Source organism: Aspergillus pseudonomiae, assembly GCF_009193645.1.
Source record: "Aspergillus pseudonomiae strain CBS 119388 unplaced genomic scaffold BDV37scaffold_33, whole genome shotgun sequence".
NCBI lineage: Eukaryota > Fungi > Ascomycota > Eurotiomycetes > Eurotiales > Aspergillaceae > Aspergillus > Aspergillus pseudonomiae.
In genome coordinates, this window is record NW_022476025.1 from 159,728 (window position 1) to 180,208 (window position 20,481).

A 20,481-nucleotide genomic window follows, 5' to 3' on the forward strand; every position below is an offset into this window, starting at 1 on the left:
CGGAGGCTTCTTGCTAACTGTCTCTATAGATTGTGGATTACGTTATATCGGCGCTGTTCAATCGCAGTGGATTTTCGTATCAGAAACCGAAACACATCTTAGCCCATGGGTTTCAACGTGCGAACGGGCTGCAAGCTACAACGCGGACTCTTGCCTGCAGTCTTCGTGGCATAGTGGCACGATTCCCGAACAAGAATGTCCAGTCCCTTAAGCGCGCTCCTTGGACCGACATCCTTGGACTTCTGGGGAGCAACGGGGAGGACATCATCACAAGTCTCTTATTTGATTGTGGGATATTTACTGCCATAGATAGTCGGAAAGGCATCTACTATCAATTAAGCGGTAAGTCATGCATCCACGGCCTAGCGGATGACTACTTATGCACAAATACAGGCATTCCGCTATCAGACCTTGAACCAATGAACAATCCAGTTGGAACACAACCCCTGAATGCTAAGGTTGCACATCCTACTAGGAGCAGTTCTTCACGGCCAGTGGAAGTCGATGGAAAACTTAGCGCCCAAAGCAAAACAGAGGGCGGTACGAATGATATCTCCAAGCCAAATAGCGTAGTGCTCTTCCGCCGACGTATGCTTTATGCGCGCCCTGCATTCGACGCGAAGGGGCAAGTTCAGTCTGGATTGTCAAACCGGCGTATGTGTTTTGGAAGCCCATGATGTGGATAAGCCTCCTACTGACGGTTGGAACAGACGTTCTGAATCGCTTTCCCTCTTCGGGTTCATTGTCGCAAACCGTGCATGTTATGAAATACATCTTCCCCAGGCAATTCGGCCTGCACAATGTATTCACCTGTCTGCCTGACAGCCGCATGTCTACTCTTCCTGTCAATGATTACTCCTCTCGCGAGGAAGAGATCTCCCAGTCTGAAAAGCAGAGGTAACAAGACCCAGTGACCCTGAAACAAGCCAACCGTGGCTGATGATGGATGCAGCGGATCAATGAAAGTACCCAAAAGGCTGCGAGGCAGGACTTTAGAACTGGTTCAGCAGTTGCAAAATCGCCATGAAAGATGCTCATATAGAGAATTGTTACGCCATTATTGTCCACCACAGGTTTGTCGCACTACCCTTCTTCGTATAATTGGCACTAAGGTATTAGTGCACTGGTCCCTGGAAATTTGGTCCAATCGATCCCCAGACTGGGACACCCAGTGAAGAATTGGGATCATCAGCATCAGAACCATTGATAACACAGTTGCGAGGTCACCATCAGCATGTAGCAGTTCATCATATAGCTGAACCAACGCCAACGTCTCCACTTCGGCCGAAAGCCAAAGGTCATGCCATCAAAGCAAACGTTACGAAACCGAAACTCAGTTTGACAGATTATGCAACGCCAGCCTCTTCAGTATCTGCTTTCTGTCGAGCAGTATTACGAACCCTATTACCGTCCCACTTTTATGGCATAGGTCAACATAAATTCAGCAACCAGACCGTTATCTTCAAGCACGTCGATCGGTTCGTGCGCATGCGACGATTTGAAAGCCTAAGCATACATGAAATCTGCAAGGGAATCAAGGTTCGGCGCTGTTGTATACACCCTACCAAAGATAATTGCTAAAGCGAGTACCTTATAGATAACATGCATATCCTGGCTCGAACCCCCGACGGTCCGCGGCCAAAATTCGAATAAAGTTTCGTTGTCTGATTTACAGAAACGGACAGAAATATTACACGAAATTATCTACTACATCTTCGATTCGATTTTGATACCACTTGTACGGGCCAACTTTTATGTCACTGAGTCTCAGACCCACCGTAATCGCTTATTCTACTTCCGGCACGATGTCTGGCGTCACTTGACTGAACAGCCCTTGGCTGACCTCAAGCTTTCTACATTCGAGGAATTGAAGTCAGACAAAGCAGAGCGCATGCTTGGTCGTAGGTCTCTACCGTATGGTACCTTGCGGCTCCTTCCAAAGACGACTGGTATTCGCCCAATTCTGAATCTGCGACGAAGAACTTTGGGGAACAACAAATGGGCGGGAAGCAAAGGCCGCTTCTTGGGTCAAAGTATCAACTCAGCCATCACCCCTATCTATGGCATCTTAAATTACGAGAAGATGCGGAAACAAGATGACCTAGGCTCGTGTTTATTTTCTGTAGGAGACATGCATTTGCGGCTCAAGGCATTCAAAGAACGCTTGCTGCTACATTACCACGAAGTCGGTTCGCTACCGGCCTTCTATTTTGTTAAACTAGACATCCAATCTTGTTTCGATACAATCCCTCAGGATAGGCTGGTCCGTCTTGTTGAGGCGCTGGTATCTGAAGAAGCGTATCACTTTACCAGGCATGTCGAAATGCGCCCGCCAGATGAATTTGGTTGCATGTGGCCAATGCGCGAAACAAAACAGAGTAAAGCTTTCCGCAAGTTCGTGGCCAGGGCAGCACCCGCTGCGAGACCACAGCATCTGACCGAGACGATTAATAATGGCGGAACTAGCCACAGAAGGAATACGGTTTTTGTTGATACGTCGGGACAGAGAGAATGCAATACTGAGGATCTGTTGGATTTACTCCACGAGCACGTCCGCAATAATCTGGTGAAATTTGGCCGGAAGTACTTCCGACAGCGCAATGGTATTCCCCAGGGCTCGGTACTATCTAGCATTCTCTGCAACTTATTCTATGCAGAAATGGAGCGGGAAGTTTTAGCGTTTTTACAGTCGGACGAAACGCTACTTCTGCGTCTTGTTGACGACTTTTTACTAATTACCTCGAATCCCGACCTTGCCAAACGTTTCTTGAAGGTGATGATCAAAGGACAGCCTACATACGGTGTCTCTGTCAATCCAGCCAAGAGTCTCGTCAATTTCACCGCTGCTGTAGAAGGGACTCATATCCCCCGGCTGGTTGACACTTCACTCTTCCCCTACTGTGGGAGCTTGATTGATACTCGCACTTTAGAGATTCACAAAGATCATGATCGCATACTCGAAGGAGGTGACTCCGCTGCCGAGACCCTCTCTAACTCCCTGACCGTTGAATCCGCACGAGTCCCGGGTCGTACGCTGCACCGGAAATTGCTCGCATCCTTCAAGCTACTCATGCATCCCATGTACCTTGACACAAATCACAATTCACTTACGGTGGTCCTTTCAACCCTATATGCGAACTACCTTACCACCGCTATGAAGATGTATCAGTATATGAGATCGCTCCGGGGTCGAGCGCACCCTTCGTCTGAGGTGATCATTCGGATCGTCCGGGATACAACGCAGCTCGCACATCGACTCGTTCAGGGCAAGAGGTGCTGGGGTCAGCGAGACACAGCCGCGGTATCTTTCTCGCCCTCTGTATGCACTGTGCAGCATTCACAAGTTCAGTACCTCGCAGCAGCGGCGTTCCAATTTGTGTTGCGCCGCAAACAAACACGATACGCTCTTGTGTTGCGCTGGTTGGAACTGGTGTTGAAGGGCAGCCGGCCAAGATCCGATGCGAAGGCTATGCGACTAGCACAAGTAGTACAGAAGGGAAACCTGATGTATGGTAACTGGAGATTCTGACTGGGATGTACAGCCTTACCCTTGAGCGTTGAGCCGAAATTGCAAAAAAATTTTAACTCGATCTCCACTGTCTCAGCTAGTGCGCATCGGCTACCAGTGTTGTTGACTGATGCGTGGATTTTAGCCTAACGGTGTGACCAATAAATCATTGTTCTACATAACATGGTTACCCGTTCAGTAACATATGTAGGGACCATACTCCGTACGGAGTGATGTCTTCCATAACTTGGTATTGTTATTATTTAGTTATATTTTTTTTCTAGCGAATCTCAGTCATGTGTGGTGGGAACTAATATATACGTCGGAGAAACCAGAGGAGAGAGAATAAGAAAGCTTCAGCTCAAGAGTGGAGCGAGTGTGGCAAATACTTTGTCTCAGATCTCCGATCATGTTTGCGGGAACCACTGAGATCAGAACGAATTATGTAGCGGCCTATTGATACTACCAACCAATGTTGTTTCCGAGTTAAAACAACGCGAACTGCGTGCCCGGGCGTCGGAAGAATTCCACTATAAAGGCCAATTTGTGCTGGAAGAAGCTGTGGATTAGGGTCCGTGGAACGAACCTCACATACCACGGAACCTTTCGGCGTGGACACAAATGTGACTGGACCAACAGGCATAAAAGGGGGGTTGGAAAGGGGGAGGCAACATATTTTGTTGATTTCAAGGCCCGACAAGGCAATTGTCAACAAGTGCGATGATGTACATCAACAACAGCGATTTTGATTCCAACCGCACGCAACGACCCTGTTTTTCTAATGACTTTCTCGACATAAGCGATGCAGCATGACGCTTCTGTGACGATACTGTGGCTGTGGCGTTTTGTTTCGAGCCGGTAAGATTACGACAGCCACTAGTATCCTCCCGGCCTCTTAGCCCTGTGAGCACGGAATCCTTTGGTCGGAGATCGGCATCTGGAATGGTATTTTTCTGGTATAGTTTCACTGCACCAGCCGCAGTCGTGGGATTGGCCAGACCACGTCCAAAGACGGTGACCTCGCAGCCTCAGGCCCATCGGCCACGCCGGTTGCAGCTTCAAGTCTCCATCATCTCATTTCATCCCCCCCTTCTCTTTCTTCCCCATCTATTTCCTTCTCCCCACCTCGTCCATTTCCTTTTTCCTTTTCCTTTCTTCCATCGTTTCTCGTCCTTCGCTTGATCAAAATCCCTTCCTCCTTCGTTTACCCTTTCTTTGAACTTTCTCTCGTTAAGTGACTCCTATTCGGCGTTCGCCGAACATCTATGTCCTAGTCTCCTGATCTCACTTTGCGATATCACCGAAACAGCGACATCGTCGCCCACCCTTGTCCACGGGTGCCTGGTCTGGATATTTACCGGGTTCTGGATGATCCTTGGTGTCACGTTTAAATAGTCGATTATCTTAATACAAGTCCGGTGTTGGATTCGAAAAAAGTCCTGCCCTACCGTCTTTCGTTTCTTACATCTCGATTTCCTTACCACCAAGTTTTGACTCGGCATTCGCTGCGCGACCCACCCAGTCAGAACCTGGTATTCGATTCCTTATATCGGTAACAGTGGAACATTTTGCTGCTTCTTGTTCATCCCAATAAATCATTCAAGACAACTTTCTCGGTACGATATGACAACCGTTTTCACAACGCCCAATTCCCCGCCCGAACTTTCCGGTTCCAAGTCTTCCAAGTCGTCCTCCTTCCGCTCTTCCTCTCAGCTCGATGGCCCCGATGGCGTCTTTACGGATATCTCCAACTTCGAAGATATTGGCCTTGAAGACGATGCTGACCTAGCATATAACAATGCTGTCGCCTCGCCCTATGGCCGACCCGGCCTTTCACGGTCATCGACGGCACGAATGCAGTCCAAGGCCTCGGTGATCACAACGCGCGAATTGACCACTACATCGCAACAAACGAAGGGTTTACACAAACCCCCCGCGCAAATTAACGGAATGCTCAGTCTGCAGACACGCAGTATCTCCAGATCAAAGTCAGGGAATAAACGTGACCCTGGTAGTGCTAAGTCGCCATTACAAACACCCAACTCTCAGCGTGCTCGATCCACCTCGCCCCTCCGACCGACATCTCGTCTGGGCTCCTCGCCATCTACTCATAGTCTGTCCTTGTCGCCAGCCAATGCTCGGCCTCCTTTGAACCGAAAACACTCATGGCAGCCAAACCGCAAGACCTTGAAGGAACTGGAGGAAGAATATCATGATTCAGATGAGGAGCTACCAGAAGATGCAAGTCTGTGGAATGTGCCGATATCCCCTCGACCTCTTGAAGATCGCCCAGCCTCTCGAAGCACGAGTCCAAACGGTCGGAGTCCGGGACCTCGGCCCCTCCCCTTGTCGCACTCCGTCAAGGATGCTTCACTGCCGGGTGCAAGATCGCCAAGTGGATCTCGACCACGTCGACCTGCTGTGCGATCCAGTTCTGCAGGTCCCGAACGTGGCCAGATTTCCCCGCGTAATCCACGTGTGTATTCGTACAATAGCATGATGTCTGATTTGTCGGAAGAAGCAAAGATCATCACCGAGGCTCTAGAACACCATGCCGATGAGCGCGAACAGAAGCGCGGAGAGAATCTACAAAGCGGCTTGTCGTCTCTGAGGTCAAGTGAGGAGTCTAAGCGGGGGTCTAGAGGCACCATTGAGCTACCCCCGTTGCAAAAGTCCAACATTATGATCGATCCCTTACCTATCAGCAAAGAGAAAGAGAAGGTTCTCACAAGAACACGGCCCAGCTGGCTCCCTCCTAAAGATCAGAAGGAAGAAAAGAAGCATCTGAAAGAGTACAAGAGGATGATGGCACAATCACGGGAAGCAGGTAAAATTACTCTTGTTGCTGACGGGTTGTCTTATGCAGAACTTACTAACTCCAATTCACCAGATAAGCGTCGTGCAGCGAAGGCTGCCTCGGCCAAGTGCGAGAAGGACAACACCCGAGAAACACTTCAGCGTATCTGGGATGATTATGTTTATCCCAATTGGGAGAATGCCATAGGTGAAACCAGAACACGTGAGCTCTGGTGGCGTGGAGTACCTGCTCGAAGCAGAGGAACAGCCTGGCAGCGCGCCATCGGCAATGAGCTGTCTTTGTCCGAGGAAACGTTCAAGAAGGCGTTGCAGCGCGCCAAAGACGTACGGTCAAAGGTCGATGGCGATACTGGAGAGAGTAACAAACGAATGCGAGAGTGGTTTGAGGCAATTGAAGGCGACGCATCCACAGCATTCCCAGATTTGAAGCTCTTCCAGGAAGGCGGTCCTTTACGGGAAACTTTGATTGACGTGTTGGAGGCATACTCTATGTATCGCAGTGACGTGGGCTATGTCACTGGTCTCCATGTAAGTGGCAGCTATATATACCGATGCATCGTTAAAGCTAATCAGTGACAGACAATTGCCGCTCTCCTCGTCCTTCAATTCCCAACCCCTTCCTCTGCATTTCTCGCCATGGCTAATGCACTTAATCGATCTTTGCCTGTTGCTTTCCTCACCCTTGACCGCGGGGCGATCAGCCGTACATACACACTAACGACTGCGACACTTCGTTATAAATTCCCTCGTCTAGCCTCTCACCTTACTGAGACGCTTCAGCTCTCGGATGAAGAGATCTGGGAGCCGATGTTCCGCTCCCTCCTCACAAATGGTCTCGATCTTGAGCGTATCAGCCGCGTCTGGGACTGTTGGGTATTCGAGGGAGACCGCATCATGATTCGAGCTGCAGTGGCAGTCCTTGGTTGCCTGCAGGCGCAACTGTTTGGATTTACCAAACCGGATGACGAGAGTCGTGCTACGGTTAGACAGATCCTCGGGTGGGGGCCCCGTAGTGCCGGAGCCAAGCCTAAGGAGCGCCATAGTGCTCCGGTAACATCTGCAGCGGGCTTCGGTGGCGGTCAATTCTCCAATGCCGGCGTTGGTGACTATTGGATACTCACAACCGCGGGCGATGAAGATGGATTTATGAGTGAGGTTAGGGAAGCTGGCAAGGTGCGGGACTAAAAGTTTGCCCTGTTATATTTTTCTTAATGCATCAAGCTACACTCCCCCTTGCGAGGTTATTTTCCTTCTACACATGTATACCTACCATTCGTTTGACTATGCTTTGTTCCCTTCGCTTCTTACCGCTGGACATATTTTTCTATAGGTGGTTAAGGCATTTCATGCTAACCGAGCTAATTATCACTTACACTTGATATCCTACACATCATTTCACATCATTTCATAGATCGTAGTTGAGATTATGTGTATCTGAAAGCAATTGTACAGCTCCGGATACCGACAGCGTGCAACATAAGCCGCATCTATTACCTTACGAAGTACATCCCTACCTTGAACCTGTCTACATGCCTAGCTGCAAATTACAGTCCACTCTGTCTCCAGTCTCCTACGTCAATTCTGCAACTCACTACCAATCTAGGTAATATTTCTCAAAGCTTGGCCCTTGCTAAGCTTTAGAGGTAGTCTTGGCTATGCAAGCATGATCCATAGGTTATTTGGGAATCTGCCCAGTTGACACTTGTATTAGTGGCTTCTATCATGGAACTTGTACATGATGAATAATACAGAGAGATACAGTGGATGTCGAGGATGTCTCTAGCATCTAGTATTAATTGATAGTATATTCCTTTCAGAATCTAGTATCTTCGCAGGTTTACACCCGATTTGTGACATGTCAATCATCGTACTATATGTATAATTGCAAGCATGTACATGAACTTAGAAACAATATTGCCACCATCTACTTTTCCATAAACCTTTTTTCATGCATCATCAACTCGGAATCAGAAATACCCGATTCATCTAGAAATACCAGAATATAGTACTCATGGTGTCTTCTCTGGCTGAAACTCAATCACCATGCGATCTTCGCGAATATACTCTTCGGGAACTGTCGCACCAGCAGCTTCCGAAGCTCATCCATAAGCAAGATCCCCAGCGCCAGCGCTAGAGGAATAAACCAGAACTCGATGGGGACTGGCGCAGTGTTGAATAATTTATGGAAGCCCGGGACCTCGGTGACGAAAATTGCGATGACAAGGGATATAGCCATCGACAAGGGTAGCCAGGGGTTCCGGCGCTGTTTGCGGACGGGGTCTGCTTGGAGGATGGACATGCGTTTGTTGCGGACAGAGAGGATGTTGCCCCACTGGAGCATGACTAGACTGACAAAGTAGACGCCCTGGCCGACGTTGTTGAAGTTGGTTAGCTCGTCCTGCGTGTAGCCGTAGAAGCCGTCGGAGTATTTCTCGAACGCGAAGATGAGGGCGTGGAAGGGGATTCCGGCTTTCTTGTACATGTACAGGAAGAACATTGAGTGGGCGCAGAAGGCCTCCATGACGCCGACGAAGAGGTATGATTGGCCGTATATCTTGAGGTTGATTAGGTGGTCCTTCTTGTGGTTTCGAGGGGGTACGCTGAGGAGGTCGTATTCTTCCTTCTCCATGATGAGAGAAAGGGAGCAGAAGAGATCGGTGAATACGCAGATGATGATCATGAGGAAGGAGCTCAAAGGTAGTGGCACGCCGAAGAATACGTTCATCAGGACTGGCCAGATTTCCGACCAACTACCGGCGGGTAGCAGATATGCGATCACCTTTTGGAGGTTTTGGAACACTAGACGGCCTAGCCGGATAGCTTGGGCAATTGAATCGAATCGGTCGAGGAGAACCAGGTCCGCTGCTTCAATTGCGACATCGCTGCCGGAGACCACTGCAATTCCAACGTCGGCTGCTCGTAGTGCTGGAGCATCGTTGACTCCGTCTCCTGTTACTGCAACAACATTGTCCCGGCTCTTGAGCTCTTGTACAATGCGATATTTATGCTCGGGAGATGTTCGAGCGAACACGATTTCCTCGTACTTGCATATGGTATCCCATTGCCAATCGTTTAGGGCTGATATATGCTTGCCATCCACGAGGAGACTGTGGCGAGAGCGTAGCGATTGCTTCTCGTCAATTTCGCCACCCGTGAAGGGCTTCAGGTCATCTACGGTATCTGGTTCAGCAGTGCCACTGAAGATACCTATGTCTCTTGCGATCGCAGCCGCAGTCAGACCGAAATCACCCGTAACCATGAAAAAGCGAATTCCTGCCCCTCGACACGCCGCCACCGTCTCTGCAGTCTCTAGTCGTGGTGGATCCATTATTCCGAAGATTCCAGTAACTGTTAAACTTTGGACACATTCAGCCAATACCTCTTCGTTGAAGTCGTTAGACCCAACAGCGGCACGGGGAGTGAAGCGTCGCTGACAGATAACAATTACACGCTCCGCTCGTCTCGATAATTCGGCTTGAAAGTTCGAGAACAGCTCCTTTGCTTTCTCATCCAGTACTTTGATTGTGTTATCGATGCCTGATCGATATGAAGTGCATTTCGGAAGTAACACGTCCGGTGCACCTTTGACGAAGACAAGATACCCATCTGTATCAGTGGGATCCCGATGAATCGTTAACATCCATTTGTTCTTTGAGTTGAAGGGAACTTGATGGATTCTTTCGAACATAGATAGCTGATTACGACCGTCAGGCATGATAGATTCAGCGAAGCGTAGGACAGCGGCATCGGTAGCATTTCCCGTGACACCTCGCTCATTGACTGGCAGAGCAATTGTCGCGGGGTCAAAAAAAGCGTCATTGCACAACAGAGATCCGCGCAGTAAGTTCTTCAGGGACTCTGACATCTCATTGCGTTGAGTATTAGGAAGTTGTTCAACATCAAGTGTCGTATCGAGCAGCCCTAGTGACCTGACTGACATCTTATTCTGGGTTAAAGTGCCGGTCTTGTCCGAACAGATGACGTTCACGCAACCCAATGTCTCGACTGTGGCAAGACCTTTGGGTAGGATATTGGCCTTTTTCATACGTTTTGCAACCATCATGAGAGTGAGAGCAACGCCGACTGGCATGCCTTCGGGTATGAAAGCAACAACGCAGCCCATCACATTGTTTAGCATTGCCACGACATTCATGAAGGCATAATGATCAACGCGCAACCAGCCGACCCAGGTAAATAGAATGATTAAGACCAGCGTGATGGTAAGGCAAATGATAATCGTGACGAACCGTGTGATCTCCTTTTGGATCAACGTTGGCTTCTCCTTTACACCAGCAGTCATCTTGGCTATGCGACCCATCACAGAGCGACTGCCAGTAAGCACCACCATACCAACCGCATTTCCGTTTGTCACATTGGTACCCATGAAAGCAATGTTCCTCGTTTCCAGAAAGTTGTTGTCGGTAGCATCTATTGCTCCGTCGATCTCATCAGATTCGCCAGTGAGCACTGCACGATCGAAGCGGACGTCTCCCGAACTTTCGAAAAGGCGCATATCTGCTGGGACCTTATTCCCAATACCAACGTACACTATATCACCAACGACAAGTTCCGTTGAAGGCACTCTTGTCTGCTTCCCGTCACGTAGGACCAGTGCTTCGGATGGGAGCAGGTTGAGTATCGAGTTCATTACATGCTTTGTAGACCAATCCTGAAAGGCAGAGAAGCTTGCTTGCAGAACAATAACGATAATGACCAAGATCGCCATCGCAAGACTAGGAACAGAGGGCGGATTGCTCAGAGGTTTCCAGCAGATGAAGAAGATAATCACGCCAATCCACAGCACCGAACAGAAACCCCCGAAGACATACCCGAGAATCTTTTTGAGGTAGTTTTCTCGGTGGTGTGCTATCACGTTCTTGCCATCGCGTTCGAGTCGTTGAGCAGCAGCTGACGAACTGAGTCCATATCTGCAATCGACATTGAGTTGTTGAGACAGTCTGTCTGTGCTGAGGATATGAAAGTCTAGGCTTTCAAAGTAGTCATGATCTGGATGCTTCTCCTTCTCTTGCCTTTCCTTTATGACCTCTTCGGTAGCTCTCTGTGCCTCCGATATTTGGATAGACAGAGTTCGAAATTCGATAGGGATACCAGCTGTCCCAGAGCTCTGTACACCACTTCGCCCGCTCTTCGCCGAGTCCCTGCTCAGAGAGCGGGGGCGATTAGACTGCTGAGATTGATAGACTCCTCCTTGAGAGTCTGAAGACGACGTGCCATCAAACTTGATGGTTGTCCGCCGTTCTGGGCGACCCAAGCGTTGTTCACCCGTTTCCAAATCCTTCTCAGAAGGATCTGAAGACGATGGTGACTCGGCCATGGTGTATGTGGCGAGCTATCAATACGGACAATAGAGGGATAGAAAGATGTAGGAAAGCTTCGAAGGCGCCACTAGGTCGTATAAGACGTGGGCAAGAGAGGTAGAGAGGTGGGAGGAAGAAGAGAAGGTAGGATTGTGAACACGGAATCAGCTTCCAGCCGTGTAGTATTTATCCTTCTGGTAATTTATAGGCAGCCATCGTTCCCAAGACATATGGAGAGGGGAAACGGGAGGACAATGTGATGGAATCAGTGTGTGTGGATATTGGTCGGAGAAGCGATACGGGTCTTCGCTTGGAAAAACCTGAGCAGCTAGCCCGATGAAACTAGCCCATGAGGGAATAAGACTGTATGAGAGAACTGACGACGAACACGAAGGATGAAAATGGATACATGCTCAAGACGAGGTATGATTCAATGACAGATGGGTTGCCGTTCTGGGTAATCCATGGACTGCCTCAGGTACCGGAAGGAGCATGGCCACTCTCCAGCTCGTATCAGATTCATTTGTAGTTGACCAGCGAGGGAATTTTCCCATCCAACAGCCTCGAACATGACAGACGCCGCTCTTGAGATCATGCTGATAGTAGTGGCAGAGTAAAATCCCGCAGCCATTTCCGTCAAAAGGCTTTTTTCTCGATAGGGTTAAATCAAGCTCAAACTAGGTCGGTGGGTGCGCCACAGTACTCCGGTACTTTGGTCGAGGACTTGGTCCACCGAGGCTCGTATGGAGCGCATACTGTATTGCGATCGACTTCTGTCGCTTAGTGTTCTCCGACTGATGGTGTGTGGTTGAGGAAAATCCCTCAAGGCATCCAAATTAAAGGAACCGTCGCCGCGTTCAGGTTCACCACCAGCTGCGTCTTTTATTCTGACCAATAACATTCTGCCCTGAACTTCCCACGCGTTTTCAATCTTTTTTCGCCCCGTCAATCCTTTTCTTTCTAAAGTAGAATGTGTCATATTGAGCTGAAGGTTTTAGTAATTTGCTAACCTCATGACATCCCAACGAACTTCGCTTGTGGCTTAAAGAGGTAATCCGAGTCGCTTGGACACCTGAGCCCTAATCCAGCCGCTCCGCTGTCGCTCTAACATGAAGGTATACTAGTAGTACCCTCCAGGCCTTAACGCTTGCTCATCTAGGTCCATGGACAAATTTTTCCTGTGTCGTGCCGAGATATGGGGATGAGCCCTTAAACAATGTCGATGCCGTGAGATTGGAAGGTCGTCAGCACAGGATAGCGTCTACCAGCTCATTTTTTCTCTCCGGCGAATTCTCTTTCAGATTGTTCGCTCTAGATATCCAGCTTCTTGGTACTATACAGGTCAACTAGTCATTGACTGAGAACATCCAAACATTTGCACGTGGCAGTCAAACAGGTTAGGTAAGAGTGCCATGGGCTATTACCGTCTCAGGACTACTGTGTGTTTAAGGTGACCTTCAGCAACCAGTCAATCTACTAATGCAGGGGTTGGTCAAGATTGATATGATGTATGTATATGAAATTTGAACTGATAAAATGTTTGTTTCTCTTTTACTTCTCTATTTTTTGGTTCTTCTTTTATGTTTTCCTGCGCCGCTCAAGCCAGGCATACCAGTCATGGTAAGTGCATCAAAAAGTGGTGATGCAGTTGAAGATCTTATACATGTTTCTCGGTGAGGCAGCAGTAAAGCTCCTATTTATCACAACAATATTTCTATGTGGGTTTCCGACATCAATAATTGCCATATTGATGAACCTGCTAAAGAAAGAACATAGAAAATGTGGCATAGTTTGCTATCGACGATACCCGAAATCAAAGTTCCATCCGTCATTTCCCCAGGTTTTTTACCTAAGAAATTCGGACGAGGGCTTTCTTCGTCCAATCCGATCAAGGACGAGGCAATTAACGCTGTACCACTCACTCCCTTACGCTGCCAGCCTTGGGATAAACAATGTCACGCCAACCCCCCTACATGGAATTTCACCAATTAGCGCAACTACTGCCCTGGGATGTACATGGTCAGTTGACCCAATACATGCAACACTTATATATAAGTGCTCGAATGTCTGATCGTGTACTCGATTGATCCGTGTACATAAAAGCTCTCTGCTGCCATACTAAATTGCAGCAAACCCCATATAGCTCACAATGTCCCAGTTACAAAATTCCTACGGTACATATACTACGCATCGCCATCATCTAAACCTAAAATCTCCCGAACATAAATCAGGCCTTAGACTGCTGTCCTCATTGACATTGCCGAATGTCCTGGCACGCTGCTGGTTACCAAAAGAATCCATCGACGATGAGGAAAGGCAGACCTTATTAACTCCCCCTTCTACGGCTCCTTCCACACTAACAGAGAGATACGGTCTATCCACCATAATCCTGCATTACGGCGTCCACAGCTCCGTAAGAGTATATGCCCGGAAATCTTCTTCCGCAGGTGCTTCTAGGCAACTCCATGTCGTCAAAATCCTCCGTCGATCATCGGACGCCCTCGTCAGAGCTACCCAGCGTTTCGAACAATCTCTCTCCTCGGCCGTGTCACACCCCAACCTCCTTCAAACCATCGATGTCCTCCAGAACGAACACGGCGAGACCTGTCTAGTCATGGACTATTGTGCCGGCGGGAATCTGAACGCACTGATTGCCACGGCCGAAGACAACGTAGACGCCCTTCAAGCAGATTGCTTCTTCAAGCAGATCATGCGCGCGGTGACATATCTTCATGACAACGCGATTGCGCATCGAGGTCTGAAGACGGAAAATATCCTTCTGACGGCCCATGGCGCGGTGAAAGTGGCCGACTTTGGGAGTGCGGAGTGGCTGCTAGATGAAGTTGCGAACGGGGAACATTCCGAGAATAGGATACGTCTGCAGTTGTCCTCATTGTACTCTCCACGAAAGTTGCGGGGATCGATACCTTACCTCCCGCCGGAGGAATTTAGTAACTATGCGGCGATTGATCCGAGGGCGGGCGATGTATGGGCCGCAGGGCTTGTGTACATGGCGATGAGATGTGGTCGCTTACTCTGGAGGATGCCTTGTGCGGACGAGGACGGGGGTTATTGTGCGTACCTGCGCGGACGGCAAACGTATGACGGATATCCTCCGATTGAAGCGTTGGAAGAGGTATGATGCAGTTCCAGGTCTGAAGGACTTGGTGAAAGTCTCTTTGTGCTGATCCTTGGCTAGACGCGTTGTCGCAATGTGATATATGCGATGTTGCATCCTGATCCTGTTCGGAGAATCAAGGCATCCGAGGTACTTCGATCTGAGTGGGTGTACTATGTACAGGTTTGTGATGCAGGGGAGATGGGGTGGTAAGTGTGGCTGACTGCGATTTATTTGGCTGGCTCCAAATGTCATATACGATAAACTAATAACAACCGTCTTGAATAAAATAATTATTTGAAGATTGGCATTGACATGCAGTCATGTGCTATCGAAAATATTAACTACAATACAAGTTATGTATCATCGAATCATACACGCTCTAGACGGTTCCAGCCGCCAACACATATCCTCCATCTACCACAATGGTCTGTCCATTGAGATACTGGTTGGTGGTAGAGAAGAGCACAGCATTGGCCATGTCCTCATCCTTACCAGGGCGAGCAGCAGGAACCTTACCCTCGTACTTCTCCTTAGGGATTTCGCTCTTCTGCTTCTCATCACTCTCGCCAGCCGTCATCTCACTGGGGAAAACACCCGGGGCGATGTTATTAACGCGAATCTGCAGACCAGACGAGGAAATCTCATGCGCCAGCATCTTAGTCAAATGGATAGCAGCAGCCTTCGACGCATTATAAGCGAAATGATGCTGGGACACCTTGACAATACCCGAAATCGACGAGATATTAACCACAGTGCTGGACCAGCCCTTTTCCTGCTCAGAGCCCTTCTGAAGCAGCGGCAAGAACGCAGTAGTAGTCATAAAGAGATGCGTGACATTCGTGCGGTACACATCATCCCATTCCTTGGGGTCAAGCGCACTGCTCTCGAACAACTCCTTACGCAGCTCCTTAGGGTCCTCCTTCTCGGTCGTCTGGGTCGAGCTGCTAATGCCGGCATTGTTAATCAATATGGAGAGGTACTTTTCGCGCGAAGAGATCTCTTGCACCAGCTTGTCAACCGAGCTCTTATCCGTGATGTCGGACGTGATGGGGATGATCTGGCCCTGGATATTCTTGTTGTATAGTTCTGCAACGCGGTCGAGCTTCTCGCCGGTTCGGCCTGTGATGTAAACTTTGGCTCCGTTGACCGCCAGAGCTTGAGTGGCCATCAGACCAATGCCCGATCCTCCTCCGGTGATGAGGGCAACTGGTTTCTGTTAGCATCTGGATCATATCGTGGAAAATGGCGTGCTCGAAACATACCTTTCCCCTTAACATTGAAGAGGTTCTCTAGCTTAAAGTTCTCGTTGCTTGCCTTCGCCTCCATTTTGATTACTTCAGATACGTTTCGGCGTGATGTAGTGACAAATAGGTTAGATGCTGATGTAGAGAATTGAGCTCTAGAATAGGCTAGGGGAGGCTTCTGGGAAGTGCTATAGCTGAATCTGTGGTGGTAGCGGATCGGACAGCTCGATTTAAGAAAGCGTGGAAGGATGTTCTGGCGGAGCATAATGGGATTGAAATATAGCTGAGTGGGAGAGAGAGTAATTTATACATCAGCGGCGCACCCAGCGCACGCAGTGGAGTAAAATGTTGATTGTTATCCATGTTGTTCTGCGATGTGGTGAGGCAAGAATTGTCTCATCAGTATGACGTCGAGTCTGCGTCGGATGTGTTCCGACTATTTTTGGTGTCCTTGCGATGAGCTAAGTCATTATTAGCTTATGTAGGTCATTGTGATATAGCCTGTGTTTAACAATATGTAATGGCTGTTCCATTATTCAAGGTTCAATATCTACAACGATGCGTGCCCTAGTCGAATAGGGTTCATGAATCTGACTTAGAAAGTGATATAAAGTGTTCGTTCCTCCAAAGGAAAATGGATTCTACTGAATCAGGAGGTTTTCTTTTATCCCCAACAATGGTTTCTTACGTTAAATTTGATAGTTGTTTCCCACGAAAACGATGATTAAAATGCCATGAACGAATCATTATTAGGCTGGAGATATATACATGCGACAGACCAGCTGCCTACAGTTTGGCCTTGGTTCCAATCGCCTCGCTCACTGGAGCCACCTCGACCATCATTTTGCCCGTGTTGACACCCCCATACAGGTCTACCAAACCCTGAGGCGCAGCCTCCAATCCACCCGGAACAATGTGTTCCTTACGCTTGATCTTACCTTGCGTCAGCCATTCCGACAGGTCCTTCAGTGCGGTCGGGTATTTCTTAGCGTAGTCGAAGACGATGAAACCCTTCATAGTCACTCGTTGGGACTAAGAAGAATGTCGTCAGCAGCTATTGAGTGTATGAAATGCATGGGAAACTTACAATGACAGTCATGAAGCTAGCTGGACCCTGCGGCTTAGCAGAGTTGTACTGACTGATCGCACCGCAGATGGCAAACCGAGCGTCGCGCGCAGCCCGAGCAAGACAAGCATCTAGAATCTCGCCTCCGGTGTTATCAAAGAACACATCGATGTACTCCGGAGTCGCATCCTTCAATTGCTTCTTCCAATCCTTGTCCTTATAGTTGATAGCGGTATCGAACCCTAACTCGTTGCGCAGGAAAGCACACTTCTCAGCGCTGCCTGCCAAGCCAACGACCCTCTTTGCACCCTTGATCTTAGCGATCTGTCCGGCCACCATGCCCGTTGCACCCGCAGCGCCTGAGACGACAACAGTATCCCCTGGCTTCGGTTGTCCCACTTCCGTCATGCCAAAGTATGCTGTCAAACCGGTCATGCCCAGCACCGACATTGCATCGGTCGGCTTGCATCCCGGAGGAATAACCACCTTTTGTGCCTCCTTTTGTCCCAGCAGGGCATACTCTTGCCAGCCGGAGTAAGCGATCACCCAGTCCCCAGCTCTGTATTGAGTTTTAAGGTTGCTTCCGACGCCGATCACTTGAGCGATACTCTGACCGCGCATGACGCTGCCACGCTCGACAGGGGCGATGTAGGATCGCTTGGCTGTGAGCCATTGCCGCATGGCCGGGTCCAGCGAAAGGTAGTGTACGCGCACAAGGACTTTGTCATCGGGGACATTGTCGGAGATAGTTGTGGTTGAGATTTTGAAGGTGCCGTTCGACAAGGAGGGATCGATTGCCGGGGAGGGCGTGTTGGCGTAGATGGCTTGTCGGTTGGTGATAGGCATTTTGGTCGAACTCAGTGGTACTTCCCGGAACTTCTAGGATAAACAAAAGTGGGTAAAGAGAAAAAGGATAGGCATATAAAGAGGCGATATTCTCCTGACTAGGACTGAAACGTTGACAAGGATTCATGGTTGCTAAGACAAAGCGACGAATGAACCTCGGCTGCTAACTCCATAACCGGATCGGTAAGTTCACTAATCACCCAAGTTGGCACAAATTGGCCACACCCCAGTAAATCTTATCATCCCCCTCACTCAGTTTACCCTTTATTAGAGGAAAACTCTTTTGTTGGCACGTCCATGGGTATAGAGATGATTTCTTAGAAAAATCAACGAATTGAGGAGCACTGCTGACTCATCAACAGAAGTATGAAGCCAAGATGATGTAAGAGCCTCAGCGGTTATCAAATCGTTATCGACGATAAAGACAACATGTTCGCTTCTTTGCTTTCTACTTCGACAAAAATCGTCATTGCTCCTCAGTCAAACGTTAAATGATGCCAAATGCCAGCCATTGATGTAATCTGGTCCTATTCACAGCTATTTTGCGCTCCCAGAGAGAGGAAGATCTACATATCTTCCATGGTGAAGAACAGCTGGAACTGCCCCTGGGGTACCCCTGACGTCATAGGTACATCAGGTGTGATGTCGCATAGTCTGGGGTGTTGACAACTCGAATATATAAGAACTGGGGGAGATGGGTCTCGTAGAGCTTAGATTTGTTCCAAGTAAAGTCAATCCTCGATTCTATGAAAGAATATCGCAAGAGTTACTAGTCTAGAAGAAGTTCAATTGCCTACAACCCTACATACAACATACTACATACATCATGAGCAGCACGCAGCCTCCTTACTATTCCTCCTCCTTCGGTGATCCCACTCAACACCCCAGCTCTTCTCAGCCGATTGGCACTCAGATTGGGGGCGTTGACCCTAGTGATCCTCGTACAGGACCTGCTCCACACACAGCTGGCCCACACAAGTCCGACCTAGCCAACAAGCTCGATCCTCGTGTGGATAGCGACCTGAGCAAGGAGAAGAAGTCAAGCAACGCTGGAATTGGTGGAGCGGGGGGCGCTAGCAACACCCATACAGGATCTGCTCAGAGGACGGCGGGTCCTCACACCTCGGACACTGGTAATAAGCTTGACCCTCGTGTCGACAGTGATAAGGACAACCGTGCCCGTCACGCACCAGGCACCGTGGCCAGTGATGCCCGTACAGGGCCTGCTCCTAGAACTGCTGGGCCCCATGAGTCCGACATGAGTAACAAGCTTGACCCCCGTGTCGACAGTGACGTAGATAACCGTGCATCGGGGGCTGTGTCAAGCAATCCTCATACTGGACATGCTCAGAGAACTGCCGGTCCACACGATTCTGATATGGGTAACAAGCTTGATCCTCGTGTTGACAGCGATGTTGATAACCGGGCCCGCCACGCACCAGGCACCCTGGCAAGCGATGCTCGCACCGGTCCTACCTCAAGGACTGCTGGTCCCCACGAATCTGACATGGGCAACAAGCTTGACCCTCGCGTGGACAGCGACCTCGACAACCGCGCTCAGTATGCGCCACAAACCACTCACAACCGTAACACCTCTCACCTAGCCGGTACTGGGGCCACTACTTCGAGCACTACTGGTCCCCATAGCTCAAAGATTGGCAACAAGATGGACCCTCGTGTTGACAGTGACCTCGACAACCGCGCTCAGTACGCCCCCGGCACTACCAAGACGGGAAACGAGAACCCCTACGTGACGCAGGACACCTCGCTCAGCAGCGGTTCCAACGCTGGTCCCCATGAATCTAAGATGACGAACAAGCTCGACCCTCGCGTGGATGCCCAAACGGGCAACGTATCTTCCAAGACAACCAGCCAGCCTCATGGCTCCCAGTTTACGGGTAATACTCATTCTCAATATGGGACCAATGCCAATGAGCTATCTACTGGCGCCGGGTACGCGTCCAGCGGGGTAGGATACCGACCGGCACAGTCATCCGGCAGCGCACCTGGGTCCAAGTCTGCTCAGAAGGGTGCAGACATTGGTTCCAGTGTGAAGGGAGCTTTTGCTGGCGCTCACGTATGTGATACCCCTGATTATACTTGAACAGGGCCTAACATTTTCTGAATAGGGGATGGGAGAATCTCTCCGCGGTGGTCTAAATGCGGCAGTTGATAAGACGTTTGGCCACGAAGAGGGTGTCGCAAAGAACGATGCTATCGCCAGCCAAGGTGAACAAGAGATGCGCAGTGGAAACTTCAGCCGAGGAAATGCTTGCTGAGATGGCTACCCTGGTTGATTATGGGTTACGACGCTACGATGAATTTGTATTCTAGGAATATGTTTTTCTAACTTTCAAAATTTTTTATGACAATTGGTGGAAATGAGATTGGTAGTACAGTTTCTGTATTAAATTAAGTCTGAGAGCCGGTCTATATACCAATGATTTTGATTCTATACGCATACGAAGACATAAAAATTATGCCTTCTCTATTGCATACTCAGGTCGAATTTCCCCGGAAGTAGCGGAAGTTTCAATCCTGCGCTATCAGTAACCAGATCT

General features: G+C 49.2%; 6 protein-coding genes across 6 annotated transcripts; 3 read left to right on the top strand and 3 right to left on the bottom strand.

The window, feature by feature from the left end:
* The first annotated feature begins 4,885 nt into the window (after positions 1-4,885).
* On the top strand, positions 4,886-7,937 carry BDV37DRAFT_118399 (putative TBC domain protein). The gene is made up of 4 exons (XM_032078536.1): positions 4,886-5,060; positions 5,113-6,335; positions 6,399-6,853; positions 6,905-7,937. The coding sequence occupies exons 2-4, from the start codon at positions 5,132-5,134 to the stop codon at positions 7,508-7,510; spliced, it is 2,265 nt and encodes a 754-aa protein (XP_031941411.1). The 5' UTR covers positions 4,886-5,060; positions 5,113-5,131; the 3' UTR covers positions 7,511-7,937.
* BDV37DRAFT_118390 (cation-translocating P-type ATPase) lies at positions 7,865-11,982 on the bottom strand. The gene has a single exon (XM_032078535.1). It carries the CDS (start codon positions 11,658-11,660, stop codon positions 8,364-8,366), a length of 3,297 nt encoding a protein of 1,098 aa, XP_031941412.1. The 5' UTR covers positions 11,661-11,982; the 3' UTR covers positions 7,865-8,363.
* A 1,757-nt stretch (positions 11,983-13,739) lies between these two features.
* Positions 13,740-14,974, top strand: BDV37DRAFT_294143 (serine/threonine-protein kinase; the record flags this gene model as incomplete). The annotated part of the gene is made up of 2 exons (XM_032089582.1): positions 13,740-14,779; positions 14,843-14,974. Exons 1-2 carry the CDS (start codon positions 13,793-13,795, stop codon positions 14,972-14,974), a joined length of 1,119 nt encoding a protein of 372 aa, XP_031941413.1. The 5' UTR covers positions 13,740-13,792.
* A 169-nt stretch (positions 14,975-15,143) lies between these two features.
* BDV37DRAFT_271620 (SDR family NAD(P)-dependent oxidoreductase) lies at positions 15,144-16,090 on the bottom strand (the record flags this gene model as incomplete). Its single annotated transcript, XM_032084744.1, has 2 exons — positions 15,144-15,970; positions 16,027-16,090. 2 exons carry the CDS (start codon positions 16,088-16,090, stop codon positions 15,144-15,146), a joined length of 891 nt encoding a protein of 296 aa, XP_031941414.1.
* A 620-nt stretch (positions 16,091-16,710) lies between these two features.
* BDV37DRAFT_248171 (MDR family NADP-dependent oxidoreductase) lies at positions 16,711-18,166 on the bottom strand. The gene is made up of 2 exons (XM_032081964.1): positions 17,096-18,166; positions 16,711-17,040 (listed from the first exon to the last, which is right to left on the bottom strand). The coding sequence occupies exons 1-2, from the start codon at positions 17,918-17,920 to the stop codon at positions 16,795-16,797; spliced, it is 1,071 nt and encodes a 356-aa protein (XP_031941415.1). The 5' UTR covers positions 17,921-18,166; the 3' UTR covers positions 16,711-16,794.
* On the top strand, positions 18,155-20,375 carry dprC. Its single transcript, XM_032081965.1, has 3 exons — positions 18,155-18,221; positions 18,283-19,997; positions 20,050-20,375. The coding sequence occupies exons 2-3, from the start codon at positions 18,747-18,749 to the stop codon at positions 20,197-20,199; spliced, it is 1,401 nt and encodes a 466-aa protein (XP_031941416.1). The 5' UTR covers positions 18,155-18,221; positions 18,283-18,746; the 3' UTR covers positions 20,200-20,375.
* Positions 20,376-20,481: the final 106 nt, after the last annotated feature.